The 26532-nt window shown below is 46.3% G+C and overlaps 1 protein-coding gene across 3 annotated transcripts; it reads right to left on the bottom strand.

Moving 5' to 3' along the window:
- Nucleotides 1-1805: 1805 nt before the first annotated feature.
- On the bottom strand, nt 1806-25040 carry SPP2 (secreted phosphoprotein 2). 3 transcript variants are annotated; one of them, XM_055345896.1, is made up of 8 exons: nt 24848-25040; nt 24623-24747; nt 17778-17900; nt 16533-16640; nt 11752-11806; nt 10969-11019; nt 8049-8146; nt 1806-1908 (listed from the first exon to the last, which is right to left on the bottom strand). In XM_055345896.1, exons 1-7 carry the CDS (start codon nt 24912-24914, stop codon nt 8076-8078), a joined length of 600 nt encoding a protein of 199 aa, XP_055201871.1. In that variant the 5' UTR covers nt 24915-25040; the 3' UTR covers nt 1806-1908; nt 8049-8075. The 3 variants fall into 3 exon arrangements, with proteins under 3 accessions (XP_055201871.1, XP_055201869.1, XP_055201870.1); XM_055345894.1 differs by having other exon boundaries at nt 1806-1911; XM_055345895.1 differs by lacking the exon at nt 1806-1908 and adding an exon at nt 6038-7164.
- Between the last annotated feature and the right edge of the window lie 1492 nt (nt 25041-26532).

A 26532-nucleotide genomic window follows, 5' to 3' on the forward strand; every position in this document is an offset into this window, starting at 1 on the left:
TGTTTCACCATGTTTTGTTATCAAAGAAGACGAATTTCAAATCTCCAACTCTAAATTCAAATAAGAGAAATTTCAAAAGACATTTGAGAAATCTCAATATAATTTAAAAGTTATAAACTGTTAGCAGCAGAATGATGGATGCAACCTGAATAGAACTGAAAATATAAATACCACTTACACCAGACCAGAAGGCAGCATGGCACTGAATCGTGCAACCCTGAAATGCTTCTCAGAATGCTACCAAAGTGAGGAATAATACAGAATGCTTATCACCATACTGTTGTTGTCTAACCCTGCTGGAGTATACTCAAAGAAAACAAGAAAAAGAAAGAAATGACACTGAAAAATAATGAGGGGAAGGCAAAATTCATATTATTCGCAAAAGTGATATGGTATACACGAAACACTCTGGAATAGCAACTGAGATACCTATTAAAAACAATATGAAAATTGTTGTAGCAGGCCAAAAACCTAATATATATTAGTCAAGTGTATATTATAAGATATAATGGCAAAACATCTCATTTGTAATAACGGAAAGAAAATATCTAGGGCACCTGGGTGGCTCAGTGGTTGAGTATTTGCTTTCAGCTCAGGTCATGATCTTGGGGTCTTGAGATCAAATTCTGCATCGGGCTCCCTGCATGGAGCCTGCCTCTCCCTCTGCCTGTGTCTCTGCTTCTCTCTCTGTGTCTCTCATGAATAAATAGATTTTTTAAAATCTTTAAAAAAATCAATAAATGACTTTTTAAAATCCCAAATATACCCCTTATGCAAGAAAAAGTCCTCTTAAACTCTATTAAGGGTCATGGAAGTGGACTTTAGTAAATGGAAATGTATAGCTTATTCTCACAGAACAAAACTCAGAAGTGGAAAGATGTCAAGTTTTCACAATAAGCCACAAATTTGGTGTGATTGATTTAAAACACTGACAGAATTTTTTTCATGACTTGACATGCTAAACTTTAAGTGGAAATAAAATAAGCATAGAGGAATATCCGGGAAGGTTCTGAAAAATAGGGAAGATGGGGGGGGCCAAGGCAGTTTTTAGCCTCTGAAGACATTGAGAAGCTGTAGGAAACAGAGCAGTTTGCCAGGAGCAGGAGTAAGCAGTCGCTTCTAAATGAAGGTGCAAATGACCGATAATGACTTCGTGTATCATCCCTCCGGGAAGTAGTTCTCAGGAGCTGTGACATCTTCACAGAAGGCCAGTGGAACTGACAGTCAGTCTTGCTGGAAAGGGACTGCGTTTGGGTTTGGGGATGCTCACGTCCTGTAATCCTCCCAGGCCAGGCTCCAGCAGGGCCTCTAACTGCAGCAATTGCCAAGTGGCCTGGGAACACAGACCTCTGTCCTTGGGTACTTTCCTAGCATATCTGCTTGGACAGAAAGCTGGCTTTGCTATAGTGATGCCCTGGACTGAGAAGTCTAGAGAAAAAGAATCCACAGAGGCATTTTGGTGGTGGGGAGGGGACTGCCTTTCATCCCTAAATCACCAGGTGCTTTTTTTTTTTTTTTTTGATTAAAAGAAGTCACAAAAAGAAAGACACTCTTGACACCAAGCTGCGTGGACTGATGGTATTTTTAAGAATAAGGAACTACAACCATTGCGTTTTGATCTAAAACAGGCATGTGACATAATTATGCTAAGAATGGCCACTTTGTGAGTCCTTAGCTCCTAAAATCCTTAGGTAGTAATAATCTCTTCATGTCATTGCTTCTTTTTTTTTTTCATGTCATTGCTTCTTATCTAAAAATTTAATAGTTACGCCTATTTTGTTAAAAATCAGGCAATGGAGAAAGAGGAAGAGTAAAGTATTTATTAAAGACTGGAGCCAATCACAAGAAAAATCACGTAATTCAGAGAGTATCTTTCTTCACTGGAACTTCTATTCTTTCCGAAGCATTCTGCTGTTAAAAGAGAGAAGCAGAGGGATTAGACTCTGTGGCACGCATTCCACATTCTTGCTATGGAGACACAAGACCCAGCACTCCTGGGTGTATTCAAAGGGAATCCAAGATGGTGCTAAAGACTGGAGCAACTCTGCAAAGCAGCCAGCTCCTTGGGCAAAGAAAAGAGGTGAAGGATACCTGCAGGGGGAAGGGGAGGTCGCCCCAGAAAGGAAACTCAAGTTTCAAAAAAGGAAGAGCCAGAGGGCTCCTGAGGTAAAGCTGCAGCCAGGAGGGAGGGGGCCACCCAAGCCAGAAAAGGGGGAGACAGGCCTCAGATACAGACATCTGAGGGCATGGGGCTGAAGGGGGAGCATTCACTAATTCAGTCATTCATCCATTCATCTGTCCAATAAACAGGTATGCGTTAAATATTGGGGGGTACAAAGATAAATAAGGTGTAGCCTCAATCTAAAGAAGGAAGGAAGGGAAGAAATCACCAACCATAGAGAATCCAGAAGGGACTAGGGTACAGTAAGTATAATTCCAGGGATACTTGAGTGCAGGGGTTCCTGGAGGAGACTCATGAGCTAGACCCCGGAGACAAGCTGGGGGCAGAGTGCTGGAGCGCAGCAGCAGGGGCTGGGGATGGAGGGCAGAGCCAGACTGGGGCCTGTGGGAATAACCTGCCCTGCGACTCTTCCACTTGATGTGGAGGCAGAGAGAAGTAGGGAGTGCAGACCCAGACCACACCACTGTACCAAGGGCCCGATTCCTCAAGTCCTTCACCATCAGGGAGCTGAGACTCCACCCCACCCCCACCCGTGTTAGCATAACTATGGGGACAGGTGGAGGTGATGTTGAGGGGAACAAGGTGAGACCATCGGGAAGATGGTGACCACGCCAGGCTAGCAAAGGGACAGAGCTGGGACACTCTTCAGAGGAAGACAACAGAATGCAGTGACTGGGCAGGTGAAGGCAGGGAGGAGACCTGAGAGGACTCTGGTAAGATCTGGGCAACCAGGTGGATGAGTTGGTTACAGGAGGAAGACTAGTCCTGAAGAGAATTCTGGATTGAGCATTTGGCAGCAAACCCAGATGGAGGCATCTGCTGTGCTGTTGGTTATGGGGCTACGGCACAGCAGGGGAGTGCCTGGGCTCACCTGGGAAAGAGGAGATGCAGAGGCAGAGCCGAGGTTGGAGTCCCAGGGACCACAACCATCTGGGGAGCAGGAGGGAGAAGAGAGATCCATGCAGAACAGAGAGAAGGGTTGGCTGAGAGGAGAGCCAGGAGAGGAGCACCAAATGCAGCCACCAAGTTCGGTGGGCAAAGGGAAGGCACCAGGAGGTACCAGGGCAAAGGCTGGGGGTGCCAGGAGGCAGATAGAGAGCAGGCCAGAGCCAGTGGAAAGAGGTCCTTGGATGCAGCAGTGCAGACACCGCTTCTTTCAAGCCAGGTGGAAAGGGAACACGACAGTCAAGACGAGGTGAGGATGAAGGAGGAGTGGGGACCGTTGCTCAGTTGACCCTCAGTACTTGCAGAAATCTGTCAACTGGCTAACATCCCTTGGTCACCCGCAAACCAATGCTCCTGCTGGTTTTGCATCCATTCTCAGACATGCTCTGGGTGGCAGAAAGCTAGTCCCCCAACGTGCCTGGTGCCAGTCAAGGCCAAACAAGGTGACTCTCTGCCTCCTTATTTCAGCTCCTGTCGTAAACAAGCGTCCTTCTTGAAGACCATTTAAGGCTGATGTTTGGGCATTTCTGTGCTTTTTTGTTGGTGATTTTGCTGTTTATAATGGCCCGGAGTGCTGAAGTGTTGTCTCGTGGTGCTAAGCACAAGAAGCCTGTGATGTGCCTCGTGGAGGATGGGTGTGTTCGATGAGTGTGGTCCGGGCATGGGTTATAGTGCCGTTGGCCGTGAGTTCAACATGAATCAATAGAGGATGTTATACATGGTGCCTTTAAACAGAAACACACATAAAACAAGGCCGTGCACTGACTGGTTGACAAAGAGTGACCAGAGGCTCCTGGGAGCCTAACCCTGTACTTCCCACAGAAACAATAGTTCAGTATTTGCTAATTCGGTGCTGGCAGCAACGCTGCAGATCACAACTACCATGATACTGAGGATGGACTGTCCCTGGTGGAGTAATTGTCACATGTGCACAGTGAATGAGCGACAGAGTGTAAGTAGACAGAGCCCCACACAGCCTGCTTTCCACCTCCAGGGCCTTGGCTGGAGGTGGCAGTTGTGGGGGATCATGACAAGAAGTTGTCATTCATGGGTCTGACACTCATATATGGAAATCTCTGTCAGCTCACTTAGGGGCCCAAGTCACAGGGTCACCCCTCCCACCTTGCTGATGATGGGTAGGTATGTGTTAACCCTTCCAGGCAACTAGTCTTTGCCTTCCAGCTGCTGCCTGCCTAGCTTCACCCAACACATGACAGGTGTATCTTAAATAATCCTTGGGCTTTTGGGGGGCCTGGGTGGCTCAGTTGGTTAAGCGTCTGCCTTCAGCTCAGGTCGTGGTCTCAGGGTCCTGGGATCGAGTCCTGCGTCGGGCTCTTCCTCAGTGGGGAGTCTGCTTCTCCCTCTGCCTCTGCCCCTCCCCACCTCTCAAATAAATAAATAAAATCTTTAAAAGATAATAATAATCCTTGGGCTCTTGCCCTCTCATGCAGTTTCTTAAACATGGAGATACTGACGTGAGGGAGAGTGTCGCAGGTCAGGGAAGGAGACACACAGACATCAGTAGCTAAGTTCCCAGTCTCAACACCACCTCCAAGATCAAGAGCCCCTGAGGCCCCTACTTCCCCATCTACTAAGCAGAGGAAATAATGACAGAGCTTTATATGAGTTGCTGCAAGATTTATAAAAGGCAGTGCCCGTAAAGGGCCCAGGCACCCTCCAGAGTTCCGCTCTTCCCTGGTGCAGCACAAAATCATGAGACTGACCCTTCTCAGCAGGCACCTGGCCACGGCAGGCCTCACTAGCAACGGCCTGCTTCGCTGCTCTGGGCCAGAGAGTTTCAGGGGTCCACACGAATCGACACTGCAGCGTAATGGAAAAAGCCTTGCTCACGCCGCTGTGGCTTGGGTGCCCTCCGTGTGGTTTGTGGCCACCCGGTCACTGTATAATTAAAGAGCGTGAACTATTCCAGCCAGAAAGATCAAGCAGGTGTTGGACACTCCGATCCCTAACAGCGTGAGATGTGGGCCCTGATTTTCACGGCCCCTATTTTAAAAGAGTAGCAAAAGAGGAAGAGTGCCAAAGCTCGTATTTAAACATTGCCTTTTGCTCTCTATGCCTGTGAATGAAATGATTTTCTGGTCACCTGAAAGAATCCTAGAACAGTGTGCATTAAATTACAAAAACACTCAGCCCCTGTCAGGGAGCCTCTGAGGGTGCCGTGCTCCCTTGAACCAAAGCCTCTGCCTTCAGGGAGCTCCACACTGGAAAAATGTCATTCACAGCTTGAGAGTCATCATTCTGATTTGAGTCATGCATGTGTTCCTTCCTTCCTTCCAACCTGATCGAACCCTTATTATGTTCTAGACAGCGTTCTCAACTTTATGGGAGTAAACTAAGATAATGAATAAGAATGACAAGGACCTGGACCCCCAAGGAGGTCGAGGTCTAGCAGGGACCAAAATAAGGACAAAAATAATAATAAGCCTTTGGAGGACGTGAGACTGGAGTGCTAGCTCAGAGGTTGTGATGGCAGCGCAGGCTCAGAGCCAGGTCCACTGATTCCAGACCCTGTGCTGGCCTTCCCAGGCTCGTTTTGGGAAACTAGGAAATTTGGAGCACAGTGGGGAAATCTGAAGGTCGGGGGAGGGAGGTGGCAGGGACAGAACTAAGACTTAAGTCAAAGTCAATGTCCAGAGGAGGGTGGCAGTGTTGAGCCTTTCATGGCCGCTGCCTTTAAAGAGACATTTGGTTGGCAATCCATTTTGTTAAAGAAAGCAAATCAAGAATTTATATTGTCATATGTGTATGTGTATACGCCCAATAGAATCGTATTATCAGTAAATGAAATGCAGCCAGTTCATTGAGAATTCTATTTTGCCCCCCCACCCCGAGAATGCTCTGTAAAGCAAAAGGATATGATTTAAATTTATAAAAAAGGAATACGATGAGTCCATTTCTTCATAATGAGTAGTTTCTAGATCTCCATATGAAGCTGGTGTTTATTTTTAGGAGGCACATAGATTAAAAAGAAAACCTACCATTTGCATCTTTCATCCAATACAGCCTCACTGGTAAATTTTCCTTCTATTTTAGTAAAATGTCAGTTGACTTTTTTCAAATTCCAGTGGTTAAAAATTAATTATACTATGCTTAACTGATTTAAAAAAAAATAACAGTCTCGGGAACCTAAAGGGAAGGATTCCGTCATCCACTCAAAAATACTTGCTGAGTGTGTGCTGTGTGCACAGTCTCTGTACGGGGCACTAGGAGACGGAAGCAGGTCACATGCCCTGCGCCTTGGGTCTAGAGAGTCTGGTGTAGCCCGGTGGGGCAGAGACAAGACGAGCAGGGGGCTCGTCAGGGGGCTCTGTGATGAGGACTATTGGAAAGGGGTCAGAGTAGATGTCCCATAGGAAGTGACACTGCGCTGAGGCCTGGCTGGTAGGAGGGATTAGCAGGTGGCTGTTCCATGCAGAAGTCACAGCAGGTTGAGTTGTGAGCATCTCAGTACTGCCGGAGCTCAAGGCTGAAGCCAACTTGGAGAAATGGGCAGGGGCCAGATCCCCAAGGCCTTTGTGGGCCATGCTAAGGAGCTCGGACTTCATCCTGAAGGTGTACAGTGTTATGTAAACTAAAATCTGTGAAGGCTCAAGCTTTGTTATTAACGTGTGTGTGTGTGTGTGTGTGTGTGTGTGCGTGTGTAAAAATGAATGTGCATTGAATCAATGTCTATAATTACATCTGAAGATTCTTTTTAAGTGTCTCCTTCCTGATATCCCCTTACTACTTGGGAGTCTTTAAAAAGACTTAGCTACATCTGCTCCAATCCCTAGTATCTGGGAATTTATATACTTGGTGGTACTCAGTGAGGACTTGGTAAACCAGGGCTCAGTCTTCAGCTCCCCACCACACTGGAAGTAACTAGGCTGCTCTTCGTCTTGGCTTGGTGTCTGCCTTTTGCACACCTCTGCTTTATCCCCAATGAAACGAGGCTTATGTGGAAAGATCAGAAACTCCTCTGTGTTTCAAGATAAGTCCAAGGACAGCATGCAAGGTGGACAGCATAAGATCAGGACCTGGGGAAAGAATGCATGGACCGGTCAGGGGTGATGGTAATGAAATGATTGGCCAATGCCAGAGAGAAAGTGAGGCCATGGTCAATGAGGCCAGACCCCTGTGGATGTCAGGTGAAGAGAAGAGGTAAAGAAGAATCAATGCTGCTCTAAAATTTTGAGCTAGAGAAAATTAGGTGGATGGCAACCCCCTCAACTAAGAAAGGGGGTTGAAGAGGGGGCCGGGTGGGTTCCAGAAGGTCATGAGTACCCATAGCAACTGCATCCAGTGGACCTAGGTCTCCGGACAAAGCATGGTAAGAGATGTGTGCTCAGAAGTAGTTACAGATCATTGATGAAGGCAAGTTGGAGAGAGGACAGAGCAGTCTACGGAAGAAGGAGAGCGTGGGCTAAGGACATAGCACATATGGTCATGGGTATTTAAAGCATTGATCACGGAAAGGAAGGCAGACCCGATTTTGTGGATCTCAGGGCTGAAAGTCGAGGGTGCAGAAAGCGGACTGTGAATGGGAGGTGAGCAGGGTGGGGCAGCATCCAAAGGCCATGACTGCGTGGAGAGGCTCAGCACACAGGGCAGGAGGAGGGCAGTTGCTGGGATGGGGGTGCGGCAAAGGAGGGCCTGTTCCGTCTGTCTGCTCTTCAACTGGACACTTGATCATGTCAGTGGTGACAAACAGAAAAGCCACAGGAGAAAGCTAGAGGAGCGTGGGATGGGGGAGATGATGGAGGGATGGTGTCTGAGAGGAGACCAGGCGGTGGGAAGGCGAGCGAACACAGGAGCTGAGCGGCAGAGAAAGACATATGGGGGCACGAGGGCAGTGGTGTCAAGGTGCTCACTCCAAGAAGCTCTGATTTCCAAATACACAATTTTAACTGTGTCCCCTTACCTCAAGGCCGTTACTCAAAGCCACTGTTTATTCCTGAAGTCTGTGCCACCTGTTCGGGTACCCTCGATTCCCGGGAGGTAAGATCCTTCTCAGGCTCTCTATAGATAGAAGGACACATAGGCTCTATCATTCACACCAAGGTCTGAGACAAGGTGGACCCCACAACTATGAACAGTGGGCAGAGGTGTGATTGGCACAACCAGGCCCACGCTGCTGAGAGATCCCCGAGAACATGACAAGCTCCGTCTTCCTTACCTGGCTCTCCCTCACTCTCCCTTGCATGGTGTCGCAGCTGAACCCATGCTTATTTCTCTCTACGAGTGATCTGTCCCGGCCACTACTATAAGCCTCGAGAGCAAGGATGGTCACTTCTGTCTTTCAGTCCTCCATGAGATCTGCCCAGTGCTTGCCACACACATTTGGTGAAATAAATTAAATTGTGGTCTTCAAAGCAGTCTCTAAGATGGCTGCAGAGCTGCATCCATGATGTTCTCAAGTCCCAAAATGTTTTTAAAATTCAGCTCTGGAATTACCTTCTGAGCCATATAAAAAGGATCCATCACATTAATTAAATTTTTTTAAAGATTTCATTTATTTGTTCATGAGAGACACACAGAAAGAGAGAGAGAGAGAGAGGCAGAGACACAGGCAGAAGGAAAAGCAGGCTCCCTCTGGGGAGCCCAATGTAGGACATGATCCCAGGACCCCGGGATCACACCCTGAACCAAAGGCAGATGCTCAACCACTGAGCTACCCAGGTGTACCCAATCACATTAATTTATATCCATAAAATATTTTGGGTCCCAAATGGCATTTTCCCAATGCAGTAGCCAGCCTCCAAGATGGCCTCCTGGTATTCACACTCAGGTATTCCCCTCCCACACTGGGCCAGAGTAGACCTGTCGACTAATAAAATACCTAGAAGTGATGGTATACAAATTCCAAAATTAGGTAACAAAAGACCGTGTCTTCTGTCTTGGGTGCTCTGTGGCTTGCTCATTCTCCCCCTCTGTCTCTGATCATTATCTCCAGGGGAAGCCAGTTGTCATATTTTGAGGACTCTCAGACAACCCTATGGATAGACCTACAAGGAGTGAAGCCCTCAGTCCAAGAGCCCATGAAGACCTGAGGCCTGCCAACAAACACATGACTGATCTTGGAAGTGGATCTTTCAGACCCAGACAATCCTTCAAATGAGATCACAGCCCCAGACAACATCTTATCTGCAACCTTGTAAGAGACTCTGAGTCAGAACCACTTGGCTAAGCGGCCTGTGGGTTCCTGACCTTCAGAAACTGTACTGTAACAAACACGTATTGTTTTAAACTGCTAAGTTTGGGGATAATTTGACACACAGCAGTATACAACTAATTCACCCAAGTTGGTTATTAATCTGATTAATCACATTTATTTTGGCTATTTCCAAAATCAAATCCAAGGACAAGAATTTTCCTCCACTACAGCAATTCAAAAGAATGGGCCATAGATTCTGAAGGCAATGTCAAAAAGGAAGCATTCAAAAAAATATCCTCAGCAATGGTCACACTGTTTGAATAAATATATGTTCTCCCAAAGCAATAACCCAGAGAGTGTCTAAAACCTTTATGTTTAGAATCAAGCCTCAGGGGATACCCGGGTGGCTCAGTTGGTTAAGCATCCAACTCATGGTTTTGGTTGAGGTCATGATCTCAGGGTAGTGAGATAGAGCCCTGCATATGGCTCTGGGCTCAGCTCAGAGTCTGCTTAGGAATCTTTCTCTGTCCCTCCCCCTGCTCTCTCTCTCTCTCTCTCAAATAAATAAATAAAATCTTTTAAAAAAATAAATTAAAAAATAAAAATAATAAATCAAGCCTCAGATGGTAAACCCCAGCACTTCAAATAAATTGCAGTATGCTTAGTGAGGACCCAACACTGAGCTCAGTGAAATATTAATATCTGTGTTATTCTTTTTAATGAAGAACTCCCAAATAGGGTGAAATTCACAAGTCTTCGGGAAAACAGCACTGGCAAAAACAAAAGCTGGAGAGTCGGACAGGCCTGTATCAAAGTCCTATCTCAGCCACTCACTACCTGGATCCAAGGCCCACGTAGGCAGTATAGCCTTGGACATACTACAGAAACTCACTAAGGCTCAGTCTGGTCATCTGCAAAATGGGAAGGAACATAGTGCTGCCTCACAGGATGGTTGTGAAGAGAAAGCAGCGCCAAGCAATTAGCACAGAGTAACTGTTTTGCATATGCAGTTAGAATTATTCCTCTCTTCTCTTGAAGCAGGTCATACAACACCTGGTTTGCAGATCTATCCTGAAGATTAAATGAGAGCAAAACTCATATGTAAGAGGGAGGAACTGCAAGAACCGTTAATTCATCTGCTGGTCCCAAAGGACCGCTGAGGGTAGGAAGGCAAAGAGGGGTTCGAGAGAGTTTGAGCTTTTTCAGAAAACGTCCCACAACGAGGCAAGAGGAAAAGTCAGGTCTGATATCCTGACCCAGAGTTGCCATTTTGGGGATCCCTGGGTGGCGCAGCGGTTTGGCGCCTGCCTTTGGCCCAGGGCGCGATCCTGGAGACCCGGGATCGAATCCCACATCGGGCTTCCGGTGCATGGAGCCTGCTTCTCCCTCTGCCTGTGTCTCTGCCTCTCTCTCTCTCTCTGTGACTATCATAAATAAATAAAAATTAAAAAAAAATTTAAACAGAGTTGCCATTTTGATTCCTGCTAACTTTTCAATGAGTTGTGATGCCTCAGGTTTACCTTTTCAGTGACTTGCAAAGCAAGTTTATGCAGTAGTGTTCTTTTCGTTTTCATTTCAAATATTTTGCATTTCAGGGGCTAATCTACTATGAAATGGTTTCAGCCACGTCTGGCTTGATCCCAGAAGCATCTGTTGGTGTCAAATGGAAGAAAGTAGGACCACTTACCAACTGACCGTTCACGCAATTGTTCACTTCTGGGTTTTTCAGAAATGAGACCTGTAATGCAGGAATAGTCATAAGACAAGACCCCTCTCCCCACTTCCAGAATGTTCTGTGAGTTTATTATTGATGCCTCAAATATGCCTCTGAAGCAAGGCAGCAGTGAAAGATCATCAAATAGTTTTGCTGCCATCAGCACCAATAGGAAAAAGCCCCAGAAAACTAAAAACGGCTCCTAACCCACTGGACCCTATCCCTACCCCACTTCAAATGTAAAGAACAGAGGTCCCTCTGTCCCCCAACCAAGCCCCTTAAAGGGATGGTCTCCTCTCATCACGTGGTTGGAGGGTTACAGAATTCAACCTCAATCAATTAGATGAGCTTTAGTCCAGACAGTCCAGCCACACATTATTGCACACTTGGGTCCTGGAAGTTGGGCTGTGCACCCAGGACAAAACAACCCTGTTTGAGTCAGGGGACCCTCTCAACGTGTGGTCCAACATCTGCCCTGTTTATTTGACACATGGGGCCATTGGATGGACTCATGTATGGAAAATCTCTGGATAGAAAAGAATAGAAAAGGATAGCGAAGTGAAAAGTTGTATCTTTATTGCCTAGTGGTAAGAAAGGAGCAAAAATAAAGAGAATGTTCATTTTCTAGAATTACTATAACTGTTCACAGGTTACGTATCGATGTTTCCAGTTTTAAATGACTCACTAACAGAGCTTCGCTATGAAGCTGTTTCAAGAAAAAGAAAAAAACATTAAAAAGAACAGATCTCAACTCACCAAGTAGGTAGTTGTTTCTCCATTGAGAGGATCCCAATACGTCCCCCAAAAACATCTAAGTCAACGTAGGTGTCGGAATGAATCAGCACATGAAAAGAGAGAAGAAAGAGACACTGTAAAAAATGCAAATATCATCTGGAGGACTCTGACACATTACATAATTCATTGTTAATGAAATAAGTGCAATTTATTTTATTAAATAACTTTATGTGATGTCTTATGTGTGCCTAAGGAAACATATGGGAAGAGCAACTTACGTGAATTTAAATTGCCTGAAAAGCTTTCTACTAGACTCAGAATGTGCTCCCAAATACTGGGGACCAGAAAGATGGAACATTTTAGGCGGACTTGTAAATAGACTGCATTTAGATCAGATGTAGAGGTTTCCTGTCATGAAGTTCTCAGAATGTGTTCAGTTTGGAAAAGGCATCAGAAAGCCACTGAAAGCCCGCAGAACAACCTAAGTCCACACAAAAACTCACACAAGAATATTCACTGCATCATTATGTATAACAGCCAAAAAATGGAAGTAACCCAAATGTTACAACCAATGAATGGATCGATCAAAAGTAGTATATCCCTACAAACAATCTAATTCAACACTAAAAAGGAACAAAGTACCAATACATCTTACAACAGGTGTGAACCTCCAAAACATGATTCTCAGGGAGGTAAGCCGGTCACAGAAGGACACATACCGTGTAATTCCATTTATATCGAAACGGCCAGAAGAGGCAAATCCGTAGACCCAGAAAGTAGATGAGTGGTTGCTGGGGGCTGGGGGAATGGGGAACGCAGAATGACGACTCATGGTTGTCATTTCTTTTCAAGGTGATGAAAATGTTCTGGATTTAGAATGTGGTGCTGGTTGTAGAACCTTATGACTATACTAAAAACCGCTGAATTGGACACACTGTCAGGGTGAGTTGTGTACTATGTAGATTAAACTCAATAAAGGTGTAATTTTAAGAAGGTGGGGGTTGGGGGGACCCATGACCAAAGAGCCAGGCCAACAGGAGTCATGTCAAGAGGTATCTCCAGGGGAGCTAGAGAGAAATGCTCCCTTTTCCGCCTAAGTTTAGAGGACTTGAACCTGGAGCACCTTGTGACCTTGCTTCCTGCTACAAGGTGAAAGCTCATCTGCAGTAAGAGAAGGAGAAGATGGGGCAAGGGAGACAGAAGAGGGTGGGAGGGGAGGGGAAGGCGGAGGGGGGAGAAATTAACATGGCAAAGGTGGTGTTGAAGTTTCCTAAAATTAACTGGTTCGTGAGGCCAACTCTTCCCCGTCCTTTCTGCGAATGTGATCCAGGGACTTATCCCACTTGGGCTTAGGAGACTTGTAGTTGAACTTCTTTTTTTTTTTAATATTTTATTTATTTATTTGACGGAGAGACAGAGAGCAGCAGGCAGAGAGAAAGGGAGAAACAGATTCCCCGCTGAGCAGAGAGCCTGATGCGGGACTGGATCCCAGGACCTTGAGATCACGACCAGAGCCGAAGGCAGGCACTTAACCGACTGAGCCACCCAAGCGGCCCAGTAGTTGAATTTCTATCACTGGAAGTGGAACACAGCAAGTGAACCCAATGCCTATCAGCTCCCTTCCCCTGAGCTCAGAATTCCGTGTTAGTGACTTCCTCAGTTTCGCCTTTGTACTGTTTCTAGGCCAAATCTCATTGCATCTACTCCTAATCAGGGTTTGTCAAAAGTCAAGCTCAGGGACATCTGGGTGGCTCAGAGGTTAAGCGTCTGCCTTTGGCTCAGGGTGTGATCCTGGAGACCCGGGATGGAGTCCCACATCGGGCTCCCTGCATGGAGCCTGCTTCTCCCTTTCTCTCTCTCTCTCTCTCTCTCTCTCTCTCTCTCTCTCTCTCTCCCTCTCTGTGTGTGTGTGTGTGTCTCTCATGAATAAATAAACAAAATCTTAAAAAAAAAAAAGGCAAGTTCACTGGTCAACCTACAGGTGTTAGCGTCACGCTTTGGACAGGACAAAACGGAGAAGTGGTTGACCTTGTGCTCCTCTGCCGTCCGGTGACCTTTATCATCTCCATACTTCACTTTCAAAATTAGCACAAATGATAGAGACTATCTGCAACACAACTATGTATTTGGTTAAAGAGAGAAGAATATTAGCAAATTTAGAAACGTGTATTTTCTCAAATTTCCTTGCAGCTTTTATCCTTTTTAAAATCATGTAAAGGGGAATCCAAACTTCTTGCATTTGGGGTTTCTCAAATCATATCCTTACAAGGTGTTTTCCATTTGATCAAAGTCCTTTTTCTTCATATTTTGGATTTTCGGTCTTATCCTCCATGGCTCACACCTTTCTTCACATTATGTTCCTTTCCCTGGAAATTTTGCTATAACCTACATATGTTTTTCAAATGATCTTCCTTTTCATTACTCCTGGATTTTTTTTTCGGTTTTATTTCTTCTATTTCTTACTTCCAACAATGATTTACTTGTTTGATGACTAAATTCATCCTAGTCTATTCTCTTTTATGTTTGTAATATCACTGCTTATTTCACCAAAAATGGTTAACAGCTGTTTTCCATTTTTTTTTCTGTTTCATATAAGAAATCTATTTCAGAGTTTCCAGGAATTACTTGAAATCTCCATCTGCTTTCTTCTTCTTCCTTTGAATCACAGAATTCTTTAATTTAAGGAATTCTTTTTTTTAATTGGCTCATAATTCTTTATAATTTCCTAATCTTTGAGGAACAACCACCTGAGAGTTTATTTTAAAGTATGGTCTGTTTCAAGGGCCAATTTGACTTAGTGTCAGAGTCTTCTTACAAAACTTGGAAAAAAAGTGCATAGTCCTCACTATGCAATGAGAAAGTTGCAACAGATCTGTGGGTTGTGTGATCAGAATCAGCTTCCCAAATAAGAGATGGAAGAGGGGTTAAATGGGGGGGAGGGCAGTTACTAAATTCAGTTCAATGTGTTAAAGGTCATAGAAGGAACTAGAATCCTTTTCTCAACACTATGTTAGCATTCCCTCTCACCTGTCCCGCCAGCCTCCTAGAGCTCCCACTTGCTCTTTGCCATCAATAGGCCCGTTGACGCTGGGGTGAAGCCAGAGATCCTAGACTTGACCCCAGAGGTCCATCCTAACTTCCTCTCCATATCAACCTTATGCCACTGTCCCCATTTTGCTCATTGCCACCATAACGACTTCTATCCATTCCCACCCAACAAGCTTCTCTTGCATTTCAGGGAACTCCCTCCTAATCCCCGAGTGCTTAGGATCACTTTGCCTCCCTTCCCTAAACACCTGTCCTCTTTGTTGATGGAAGTTCTTGATGTGAACGTCAGTTCCCCCAGGGACACTCCTGTGCCCGGGCGATATTTTGTCCTCTTGACATGTGCCCCCAAATGCTTACCCTGGAGTCAAGGCTTCCCCTGCTGGATGGATCCCCCACCCCGCCCCACTGATCTGCAAACTCCATGAGGGATAGCATTGTTTGTCCCTGTCCCCACTGTCTCCCTGGCTGTTCCCATATAAGTCACAAAATCAATATGAACAAAGAGTTTGTGAAATGCTGTGCTTAGTCCTTGTCATTTCTGGATTAGCAGGGCCACAGGCATGTGAGTGTGTCAGCGTGGAAACACATCTGACTTCCTAGGTGCTTCAGTGGAGTCCAGAAAAGGAAGCCCTTCATATTTGCCCGAACACCCAGGAACTAGATCCTGAAACCATGGCTCTCTGGAAAGCCCAAAATTGGGGCTTCCCTGTGGATTGATCCTCAAAGGTCTCCAGCGTGCTTGAGATCAATCGAACATTTCTGTGGAGAAAATCCCAATACCTAGGCTTAGTCATCCTGCACCTGTCAAACTGTTCCCTCTCATGGGCGCTCCTAGCCATTAGCTTCTCCACATCCTGATCCTACAATGGATTTCCATGTGAAATATTTAAGCTGCGTGGATGTTCATAATATGGGAACATTAATTTTTATGTATAATTCTTGAAACTGTATGATTCTTTACTCTTTTAATGTAATTTTCACCTACAGAATGAAATCTTGAAAAACTGAACAAAAATGTACATAGAGAAAGATCATGGTGGGACAGACCCAGCTGTCCCACGGTAGAAATATTTTAAAACACCAGTCAAGAATGTTATCCCATTTCGATAAGTAATATAACAATTATATTCATGCTTAGTTGGAGTCAAGAGGTTTGATAGGAGGTTTCCTCATATCATATTCTTGAGCCTCTCTTCCTCTAATATTCATTGAACAAGCATTTCAGTGCAGTTGGGGTGGGATGAGCCATGTCCTGCCATTCACCAAGCATCTCTTGTAGACCAGATCTTCCTTGTCTATCAACATATTCAATTCTCTCAACACTCTGAAGTGGATTTTACTCCTGGCATCTCACACATGAAGAGGCATCAGATCGTGGTGTTAAGTGCCCTGACCTAGACTGCAGAGCTGCTAAATGGCTTTGAACTCCAGTCCGACAAAAATGCTTCTCCCCCTTCCCTCCACTAAACCACAGTGCCAGGGAGCTGCATACTTAGACCTAAAACTTTCAAGATTTGCTAATTGTTGCTGTAAGTGCTCTGTTTCCAAATCTCTGGGAAACAAGGACAGAGGTGGGAAAAGAGAGAGAGAAAAGAGGTTGGAGAAGTAGGGGAGGCTCCAGCTGAATAAGCAGAGCTGTGCTCGCCCCTGCCTGGAAGATGTTCCCGAGACTCTGTCCCAGCGGTCTGCTTGTCTCAGACCTACACCGACCCTACCAGGTGCTGTCCTGGAGGACACCAAGCCCCTGGTCCTACCTCTTCGCTGCTGTTAGACTCTGAGCTGGAGGACCATTGGCAGCGAACCCACACGTCTTGCACCTGCTCCGCCACCACCCGCACGGTGCTTCTGCAAACAGCTGCCGGCTGGAAAAGAAAACGGTGAGTTCCCTCCTCAGCAGCTCATGGAAAGGATTAGGACCTATCTGAGAGATCAAGTGATAATGTAAGTCCTGGAAGAATGATGCAAACAGGCATTTCATGTTTCCAAAATGAACATTTCTCAAGACCAAAGCTGAAACAAACGAAACATTTAAAAAAGATGTGTTAGGCATTTGGCGCATCACGAGTCCCCCGGGAGAGCAACCATTCTCTCCAGGAGCAGGGAGCCGGTGGCCCTGAAGCTTCCCAGTGGAACAAAAGGAAGTGGGGAGAACCCAAAGGACTTTCATCTCCTCTCCTTTGACCTCAGGCTTCCTTAAGAACATTTGCTGTGACCCTTGGGTTTGAGTCCTTCCTAAAACAGTCCCAGAGAAAAGTCTCATGAAACAAGTAGCAAAACAAAGGCTTCCTTTTCCAGAATTTTACACTGTTGGGAAGGGCCCTGGCCTAACGTAACTCAAGTAACAAGCTGATGAAGGACAGAACCCTGAGAACACATGCAGCTGAACAGAATCATCCTGGAGAGCAAGTGCTGGCTTGGTGCTGGCCTGCTCCGCCCAACTCTTGCCCGTGGGTGTGAACCCAGTGGCGGCCCATGTTCTGGTCACCAGGATACAAGAGTGAACACACCGAGGTCTTGACCCCTTGGAGTCCGAGCCCATCAAGGGGGTGGGGGACAGATATTATACAACAGTCAACTGCAAAATAAGTCAACTACAAAATAATGCAACTCATGCCAAGAACACAGTTGGTGTTGTAGATTCTTTTAAAACATGTCTGGAATTTGCCTTTGGGGTTGGCCTCTTTGTATTCACCTTGCCTGGAACCATCATTATATTCACTTCAAAGAGCAGAAAACTGAGGTCACAGGGTTTAAATAATTTGCCAGGATCACTCAAGACCCCCCTGGACTCCGTAGCCCAAGACCTCAACCACGGAGCCACACCGCCCCTGCCCAGAGAACACAGTATGGACACAGCTGGTGCCTCCCACTGTGGCCGGATGCCAGGCAAGGGCCAAGCTTTCCATATGACTTGGAACAACTCCAGGTCATGGAAGAAGCAAGAATTGAGGCCCTTGTCATGTTAGTTTCTGCGCTATGGCATTTCCTGCCACACTTACCGAGTAGTAGCCCCTTTGGAAGTCACAGGTCGCGGGGTCTTCTCCAGAATCTCTCCTGCATGTTGTCTCCCGAATGCCAAACTCCAGGTCCATGTTCACACTGTCCTGATCCAGAACATACACCTTCACAAAAACAAAGCATCAGTTTGCCTTGGGGAGCCTCTGAAGTCTACAGTGCTACGAGGGTTTCTCCCTGAATCCTTCGGGGTGAAAGCTCTAAGTGGCCTCAGCAATCCCCTGTGCCACCCCCTCAGTCGGAGACCAGAGGAAGAGGTGCTATTCCAAAGGCACATGGTACTTCATTTAAAAAAATGCAACCAGAACTCAGATGTCTGAGCTGCAAGGTCGACGTCACTCCTGATGACTTACATTTACAATAGATCATCATGATTCAGAGATTCCGGTTTTGCAAATCTGCCTATTCATTGAAATTTATTCATAGGCCCCCAAATCAACGTTCAGGCTTCCTTTGCAGTCATGCTTACAGTGGTGGAAAACTTGAGTTGCCCCATGCTCACATTCCCAGCTGAGACCAGACAGGGCAGCGCTCTGCCGTCCAGCCTCCGCTGTCGTACTGTAGACAAGTGTCACGTTCATGGTTTAGTTTGGACCATGTTTTCTTCATTTTTTTTTCTTGGTGATTTTGTTGTTTAAAATGTCCCCCAGGGCACCCTGGGTGGCTCAGTGGTTTAGCGCCGCCTTCAGCCCAGGGCGTGATCCTGGAGACCCAGGATCAAGTCCCACGTCGGGCTCCCTGCATGGAGCCTGCTTCTCCCTCTGCCTGTGTCTATGCCTCTCTCTCCCTCTCTGTGTTTCTCATGAATAAAAAAATAAAATCTTTAAAAAATTAAAATAAAATAAAATGGCCCCCAAGTGTAAGTCCTAGAGTGCTGTCCATGCTCCTTAGAACAGAGGGCTCAGATGTGCCACAGGAGCAATAGTTGTATGTGCTAATTTAGTGTGCAGGGTGTTAGACCAGGAGCAATGGCTCAGTACGCACTAATTTAGCGTGCATTCTGACGTTATAGGACATAACTACCACAAATAATGATAATCAACTATGTGTATCTTCAAGGATCATTTTCCTAAAAGAATGCCCCATAATTTCTTAATAATCCATAAGAAATTAACAGAACTACCCAGTCCTGCTTCCTGTTTGATCAGCTGTGATCCATGAATGAGTTCACACAATTGTCTATTCCTTTCCACCAAGGCTGGGATATGAAGGGAAACCTCCAAGCTTCATGATGAATCTGTGATGCTCTAATGACACGGAAGTCCTGTGACTTAATGAGCGCCCACAGTGTGTCCTACCCCCAAGCCAGAGCAGGGAAGATTCCTTGCAGCTTAGATTCCTGCTTAGATTACAGACAGCCACACAGTAAACACCTTAGAGAAAACTAAGCAAAGTTGTTCTAGAGGTTATGATTTTTTTTGTTTTTTGTTTTTTATAATTTTTATTTATTTATGATAGTCACACACACACACACAGAGAGAGGGGGGGAGAGAGAGAGAGAGGCAGAGACACAGGCAGAGGGAGAAGCAGGCTCCATGCACTGGGAGCCCGACGTGGGATTCGATCCCGGGTCTCCAGGATCGCGCCCTGGGCCAAAGGCAGGCGCCAAACCGCTGAGCCACCCAGGGATCCCGAGGTTATGATGTTTTGAGGGAAGAGACAACATAGTAGTGGGGGGGGGGCGGTGGGGAGTCAGGAGGAGGAAGTACCTACTGCAGAGAAAGTACCAGAGAAATCCTCCAGAGGGAGAAATATTTTCCCCTGAGGCTTATAGAATGGGAAAGAGCCCATCATGTGTGGAAAGAGCAGTGCCAATGTCCTGGGGCAGAACAAGGCCAGCTATTGTGTCTCCAGCAAAATGAACAAGAGGGGAACCGGACACCATGAAGTACAAGAGATGGGGTGTGTCAGGTCATTTATGGTCCTGTCACCCATGGAAGTATTTAGATTTCATTCTCATTGCAATGGGAAATTCCCAGAAGGATTTAAGAGCTGAAACATGAATCACCACAGCAGCTGCAGAGACCACACTGGGGCGGGAACAAGAAGGCGGCAGGGAAGCGAGACGGGAGCTGCCTTGGCCCAGCACCCAACCACATTCCCGGCCCCCAAACTCTCCTCCCTTTCAGTTCTTGAACCCACCTTGTGACAAAGCTGAAGCATTTAACTGACTTCCCAGGGAGGACAGGGTGGAGAGAACCCTGGGAGAGCACAGGCCGCTCACACGTAGGGAAGAAAGGGCACAGGCAAAACACTGTGTGTGGAAATAAGTGGCAAACTCCAAGCCTGGGATGCGGCGGAGGGCGGGGTGGGGGGCTTCGTGTCTCCTCCTAACCCTGGGTGAGGCGTAGTTATAGAAGTCGTGTTTTCTGGAAAAAAGTCAGACTAAAAATTCCACCTTGACAATATTTATTACCCCTTTAATCATAATTTTGAAATAGTGGGTAATAAATCTGAGTCTCATTAAAAAAATAAAATAAAATAAAATAAAGCCCTCTTCTGCTGAAGCATGTGGTTGAGGCTCTCCACCCAGGTCCTGCTTAGGCAGTTTCCCTTAAAGAAGTCAGATGAGAGCAAATTAGCAACACAGAGGCTTGGTTAGAAAGAGGAAAATGTGGGATTTTTTTGAGTACAGATAATTTTATTGAACCATGAGATGAGTTTGCAACATTTTTTTTTTTTTTTTGTATCTTTAAGCACTTGTAAGCATTCAGTTCAGGAGAAGGAGAAAAGCCTAAAGGTTTTGCTTCCTCATCTGAACTCACTTTCAACCAGCCTAACTCCACCCTGTGTTTGAAAAAGGTGGGCCAACCTCAATATTCAAGGATAAGGAATCAACTAGAGAAAATCCCAAACCCAGTATTGTTGCTGAAGTCAATTGCCGAATTTTATGAAACTCTGCTCCTGTTTTTCTTTAAAAAATACTTTTTTTTATACCAAAATATGAAAAGGATCCAAAAAGGCCTTCTCCCACACACTCACAGTGGGTGTCTCAGAGGAATGAATAATAGATAGTACTTTTGGGTTTTTTTTTCTCTTGTTTTATATATATATATATATATATATATATATATATACACACACACACACATATATATAGTTATATTATTATATTTTCTGACTTTTCATAACAAGAGTATTTTGATGTTTTATTCCAAAAAGAAATAAAAATATATAAGCAATAAAAATTTTAAAAACCCCATCGCAATTCCTTTTGGTGATTATTATGGTTCATTTTATGTGTCAAACTTGACCAGGCTATGGTGCTGAGATAGTCGGTTAGACACTCTGGGTATTTCTTAGAAGGTGTTTTTTTGGATAGGACTAACATTTAAATCAGCGGATTTGAGTGAAGCAGATCATCCTCCTTAATGTGGGTGGGCCTCACCCAATCAGTTGAAGGCTTGGATAGCACAGACTGTCTCTTTCCTGAGCAGGAAGAAATTCCACCAGCAGGCGGCCTTCGGACGTGAAGGGCAACCTCAGCTCTTTTCTGGACCTCCAACCAGCCAGCCCACCCTGCAGATTTTGTATTTACTAGACCTCCACATGGTGTAAGCCAATGCTTTATGATAAATGTCTCTCACTCATTAATTCTCCTTCTCCCCCTCCCCCATCTCCCCCTCTCTCTTTCTCTCTCTCTTTCATCACACCCCCCACACACACACACACACACTATTTGTTCTGCTCTAGAGAAGTCTGATGAGCACGGCGATCGTTTAGGTTTTTCATTATGATTGGACAAAAATTAAAGATCAAGTCCAGCTGGTTAAGAATAATTTAGAAAGCCAGACAGTAAAAAAAAAAAAAAAAAAAGCAAAGATGACAGTAAAAATGGGCAGAAGTGGACACACACATACAAAGGATCCCCAACCCTCCGCAGCTTTGCCTCTGGCTGTCCTGGAACCCAGCGGCCCCCACCCTCCCTGCACCCAGGCCAGGCTCACCTGCACCCCTGCCGCTGCCTGCTTCCTAAGGTCACTGTCTCGGCTTCTTCCCTAGCACCCCGCTCCCCACGGCAGCTACACAGACCTTGTCCAGGTACAAAGATGTCCCAGCACTTTCATGCTTGTTCCATTGTCCTTAACACAGTCCTCAGGATCCTCAGTCATGCCCTGGGCATGTCCACCTCAGGTCCCAACTCAGACCCTGCTCTCCGACGTCACTTGGCCCAAACCCGACTCTCTCTCTCAAGGCCTTTGGTCCTTCGGGTCCCCCCGGGGGTCTCCTCACGGTTGGAAGTTCTTGTCATTGACTGAGTGGGGCCGGAATACAGCGGCCTCCCCAGAGGCTTGGGCCTCGGCTGACAGTTGCCCCGGCCCAGCCCATCCATCATCCCCCCTCCTGTTCCGTCCTCCCCACGGCACTCCCCACTCTCTGAAACCAACTTCGTTTGTTTGTGTGGTTGTGCACCCCGTCCTCCTGTCTTTCCTCCTCTCCCTCTGTCTCTGCCCCCCTTCCTCTCTCCCCAGAAGGACGGAGCTCTGTCCTCTTCTCTTCCTCCTCCCAGCACAGGGCTTGTGTCCACCTTTCCTTTCCACGCCTGTGTCCCGAGGGAAGAATCTGAGCGAACCCCGAGTCAGTGACAGAGCAAGGAAACCATCATCACTGCTGAAGTCACATAGTCTTGTTCCCTTCTGTCTTTTTTTTGAACTTGGGGCACAAGAGATAAGTCATTTAAAATGCATTACAAGAGTATTTGATCCAGGGGCGCCTGGGTGGCTCAGCTGGTTAAGCATCTGCCATCAGCTCAAGTCATGACCTTGGGGTCCTGGGTTTGAGCCCCATACCGGGCTCCCTGCTCAGTGGGGAGTCTGCTTCTCTCTCTCCCTCTCCCCCTGCTCATGCTCTCTCCCACACTCTCTCTCTCAAATAAATAAATAAAACCTTTAAAAAAAATCCAGATCCATTTGGTAAAACTTAGTGGTTCTTAACCCCAACTGCCTTGGGTAGCTCAGCTGGTTAAGCATCTGCCTTCAGCTCAAGTCATGAATGACCAGGAGAACACTGAAGAATACGGCCCTGACCCCTGCAGACCGAGACATTAGTAGTCGACCATCCCTCCTGGACATCAGTAGCTCCGGGTCTCAGGGACACTGATGTGCAACAGGTCCAGAGCTGCTGGGCTCCGGGATCAAACTTAGGAATAAAGTAGCAGGGCCTGGCTCTCCTCCCTGAGTCCACTGACCAGATCCCTGAACCTCCTGCATGTGTATGGGCACGACTTATTTCCTTTGGACATATTCCTAGAAGTGAAGCTATGAGATCAAAAATTATAAATATTTGCTATATCTTATTGCTCAACACACTTAGTCATTAGAGCAAAGCAGAATCCCAGCTCGAAGAGCAGCATCCAGGAGGCAGAGGCATCTCCTGCGAGTGAGCTCATGAAGGATCACACGCACACACACGTAACAGAGCTGATTGGCAGGTACACGTGTGTCTGGGCTCAGGTGTCCGATACAAGCCGGTACACAGGCCCGGATGAGCCCTGGGCGGCTGGGCCTGCTGCTAGCCCGTCTCCACAGGCCGCATTTCCATGGCGTCAGTAATTGACCCGGCCTCACATTCTTGTTCACTTTATTAACCACTAACTTTCTTCTGTCGTGAGTCTTAGCTAGATTACGGGTGGACTTAAACTGTTCATCTGTGAGCTCAGCAAGAGGATGGTGATCCCCTCCCGCCACAAGCGGATTTCACAAAATGCAAAAGATGGAGGCCAATGCAGCCAGTAAGCAAAAAGCGGGTTCTTTATTCCGATGTTGTGCTCTTCTGGAAGGAATGTCACTTGGCAGCTGACATACCTCCCGGTGCCCCCCGAATCACAATGTCAGTGCCAAGTGACCCCGCCCTGGCCGAGACAACCTGCTCCTGGGCTGGACCCCCAGCTAAAACACAGCCCATCATCTTCATGACCTATGGCCCAATTAGAAAAGACAACTGAGGGGTGCTCAGGTGGCTCAGTCAGTTGAGCGTCCGACTCTTGGTTTCGGCTCAAGTCACAATCTCAGGGTTGTGAGATCAAGTCCTGTGTTGGGCTCCACATTCACTGAGGATTTTCTGTCTCCCTCTTCCTCTACCCCTCCTGCAACCCACGGCCTGGCTGCATGGAGCTGCACAGAGCCCTCATGTATGCGACCCGTGACTTTACAGAACTTCTCCCACCTCCCATCTTAGCACCCACTAGCCCAGGGGAATGTCTGTTCCTACTGCTCCCTAGACGGTAGGCCGTGAAGTCACCTGCGGATGGAGGAGGGGAAGGTGACTTGCTGTCCAGCCTTCTCATTTCCTCTGAAGCCGATCTCTGCATTTCTTTCTTCTTCACCAATCACAGACTGAATCATTGGGAAACCAAGAAAATTCATGTTTTCCCCATTTCCCCAAGCTAACGGGAAACAGACCATTACCAAATTGACAAAGGAAGGTGGGATTTCTTGGGCTTAAAAGCCAGAATTTATTGCCCTAAGTATGAGGAGCAGGGCAGCTGAAATTGAAAAAGCCTCATTTCTAATAAACAAGCTCTTAATAAAATATCTCAAGAAGAACCACAGGGACCTTGGATACAGAAGGAGGACACACCAAGGGCGACATCTGGAAATAGGAAGCCAGGCCAGAGGGGCAAAGTTCCAGAAGAATCCTGCATCCAAAGTGGTTTTGGACAATAAGTGTTATTCAATTCTTCCTCTGTCAGAAAACAGCACGAAAGAGAGGACTAGCTCTTATCTTTTTAAAGTGGAAACATTTTTAAAGTGTACCCAACAGATCAACAAATAAATGAATAACGGAGAGCAGTATACATCGGAATCAAGAAGGTATAGCATGCACTTACTCTTTTTACTGAGCTTCGGAACGCCCGAAACAGATACGGGCTCAGAGACTGGGAGTTCACTTTTGCCACAGAGGCACTGAGGGCTTCCCGCAGGGAGGACGGGTCATAGTCGTACACGGGAAAACCTGAACACACAAGCACACAGGGACACAGTGAGACAAGGCCCGCAGGGCAGGACGGCGCCACAGCATTAGGGGCAGGGGGCCGTGTCTTTGAGTCCCTTACCTGCGCAAGATGGGTAATGCGCTCCAAGAACAAACATGATCAGTATCTTCACCGCCATCTTCTCCATTCTGGGAAGAATGATCTCAATTCAGAGGCAGCGAGATGATCTCTATGCTCTTGGGGGTGACAAGTCCTCCTGAAAAAGCAGCTCCTTCTCAAATGTGACCTGGCTTGCTCTCGCCGACTGGAGCTTAAACAGAAACAATTGATCCCGGAGTCAATATTTACTGCTGGCTCTTCCTGTGGAAAGGTTCCAGTTCGAGGCTACTTTTGAAGTTTTGACCTCAATTTGGGACTTTAGCCCACGGGGAAGACATCAAGAGGCTCGGGGACTCTGTGTGTGCTGTTTGTTTTTCTCTATTTTAATTTCATTCACATGTACTGCTTATTTCTCTTTATTTTAACGGCCTGTTCGGAAGCGGAGGGGAGATGTAATCTAATTTTTAGCAAAACCATGAATTTTAAACTGTTGTCTATTTAGCTCTTCCTCGTGCTCCTAAAGTCCTCACAGTTGACTGTGTATGGAAGTTGTGTGGTTATTTCAAGATACTTTGGGACATTATGACTGTGAAGGAGATAATTTCGTATATAGGACCTAAATAGGTCAAGCAAGTACACGTGCTGTGACACAGCCTCCTGTTGACCAGCCTTCTCTGCGGATGGACATTTTTGCACTTCAGTGGGAATGATAAGAACCCAATGTAGCTGGTAAATATTAAAAAGGAGAGACACTTTGTAGAATATAGTGTAGATATAGTTGGGATCCCTGAGTGGTGCAGCGGTTTGGCGCCTGCCTTTGGCCCAGGGCGCGATCCTGGAGACCCGGGATCGAGTCCCATATCAGGCTCCCAGTGCATGGAGCCTGCTTCTCTCCCTCTGCCTCTCTCTCTCTCTCTCTCTGTGACTATCATAAATAAATAAATTTTAAAAAAAAGAATATAGTGTGTGTTATGAGCAGGTCACTATGTTCTCATCACTCAGATTCATGAAGGAGACGCCATATTGTGCTGTGGCTCAAAAGGACTTTAGCCTGGAATGTTGGCTCCATGATCATCAAGTGTCTACCCTTGGGCATGGTGCTTAGCACCTCAACTTTCTCATCTGTAAAATGGGCATAAATGGTTAAGCTATAAAGTGTGTTATTAATGGGAGTTCTCCAGAGAAACAGAACTGACAGGGTGTTTAGAGAGATATACAGACAAACAGAGAGAGACAGTGACAGAGTGAAAGAGAGAGGGAGAGAGAGATTTGTCTCAAGGAATTGGCTCACACAATGGTGGAGGATGGCAAGTCCAGAATCGGCAAGGCGGGCCAACAGACAGGAGACCCAAGGAAGGCCACAGCTCAGTGCAGAGGCAGTGTGCTGGCACAATTCCTTCCTGCTCAGGGAAGGTCAGTTTCTGTCTATTGATGCCTTCAACTTATTGCACAAGGCCCACCCACATTCTAGAGACTAATCTGCTTTACTCAAAGTCTGTTGGCTTAAATGTTCATCTCATTTGAAAATACCTCCAGAAAAAATGTCCAACCTAGTATCTGGGCACCAAGGCCAAGCTGACTCATAAAATTAACCATCACATAAAGATTAAATCACTAACACTTTGAAGAGCCCTTGACCAATTAATTGCTCAATAAATGGCAACTGCTAGTAAGAATGCAAATCAATACATACGTTCTCGCATCTG

This window comes from Nyctereutes procyonoides, unplaced genomic scaffold (assembly GCF_905146905.1).
Source record: "Nyctereutes procyonoides isolate TBG_1078 unplaced genomic scaffold, NYPRO_anot_genome, whole genome shotgun sequence".
In the NCBI taxonomy this organism is placed as follows: domain Eukaryota; kingdom Metazoa; phylum Chordata; class Mammalia; order Carnivora; family Canidae; genus Nyctereutes; species Nyctereutes procyonoides.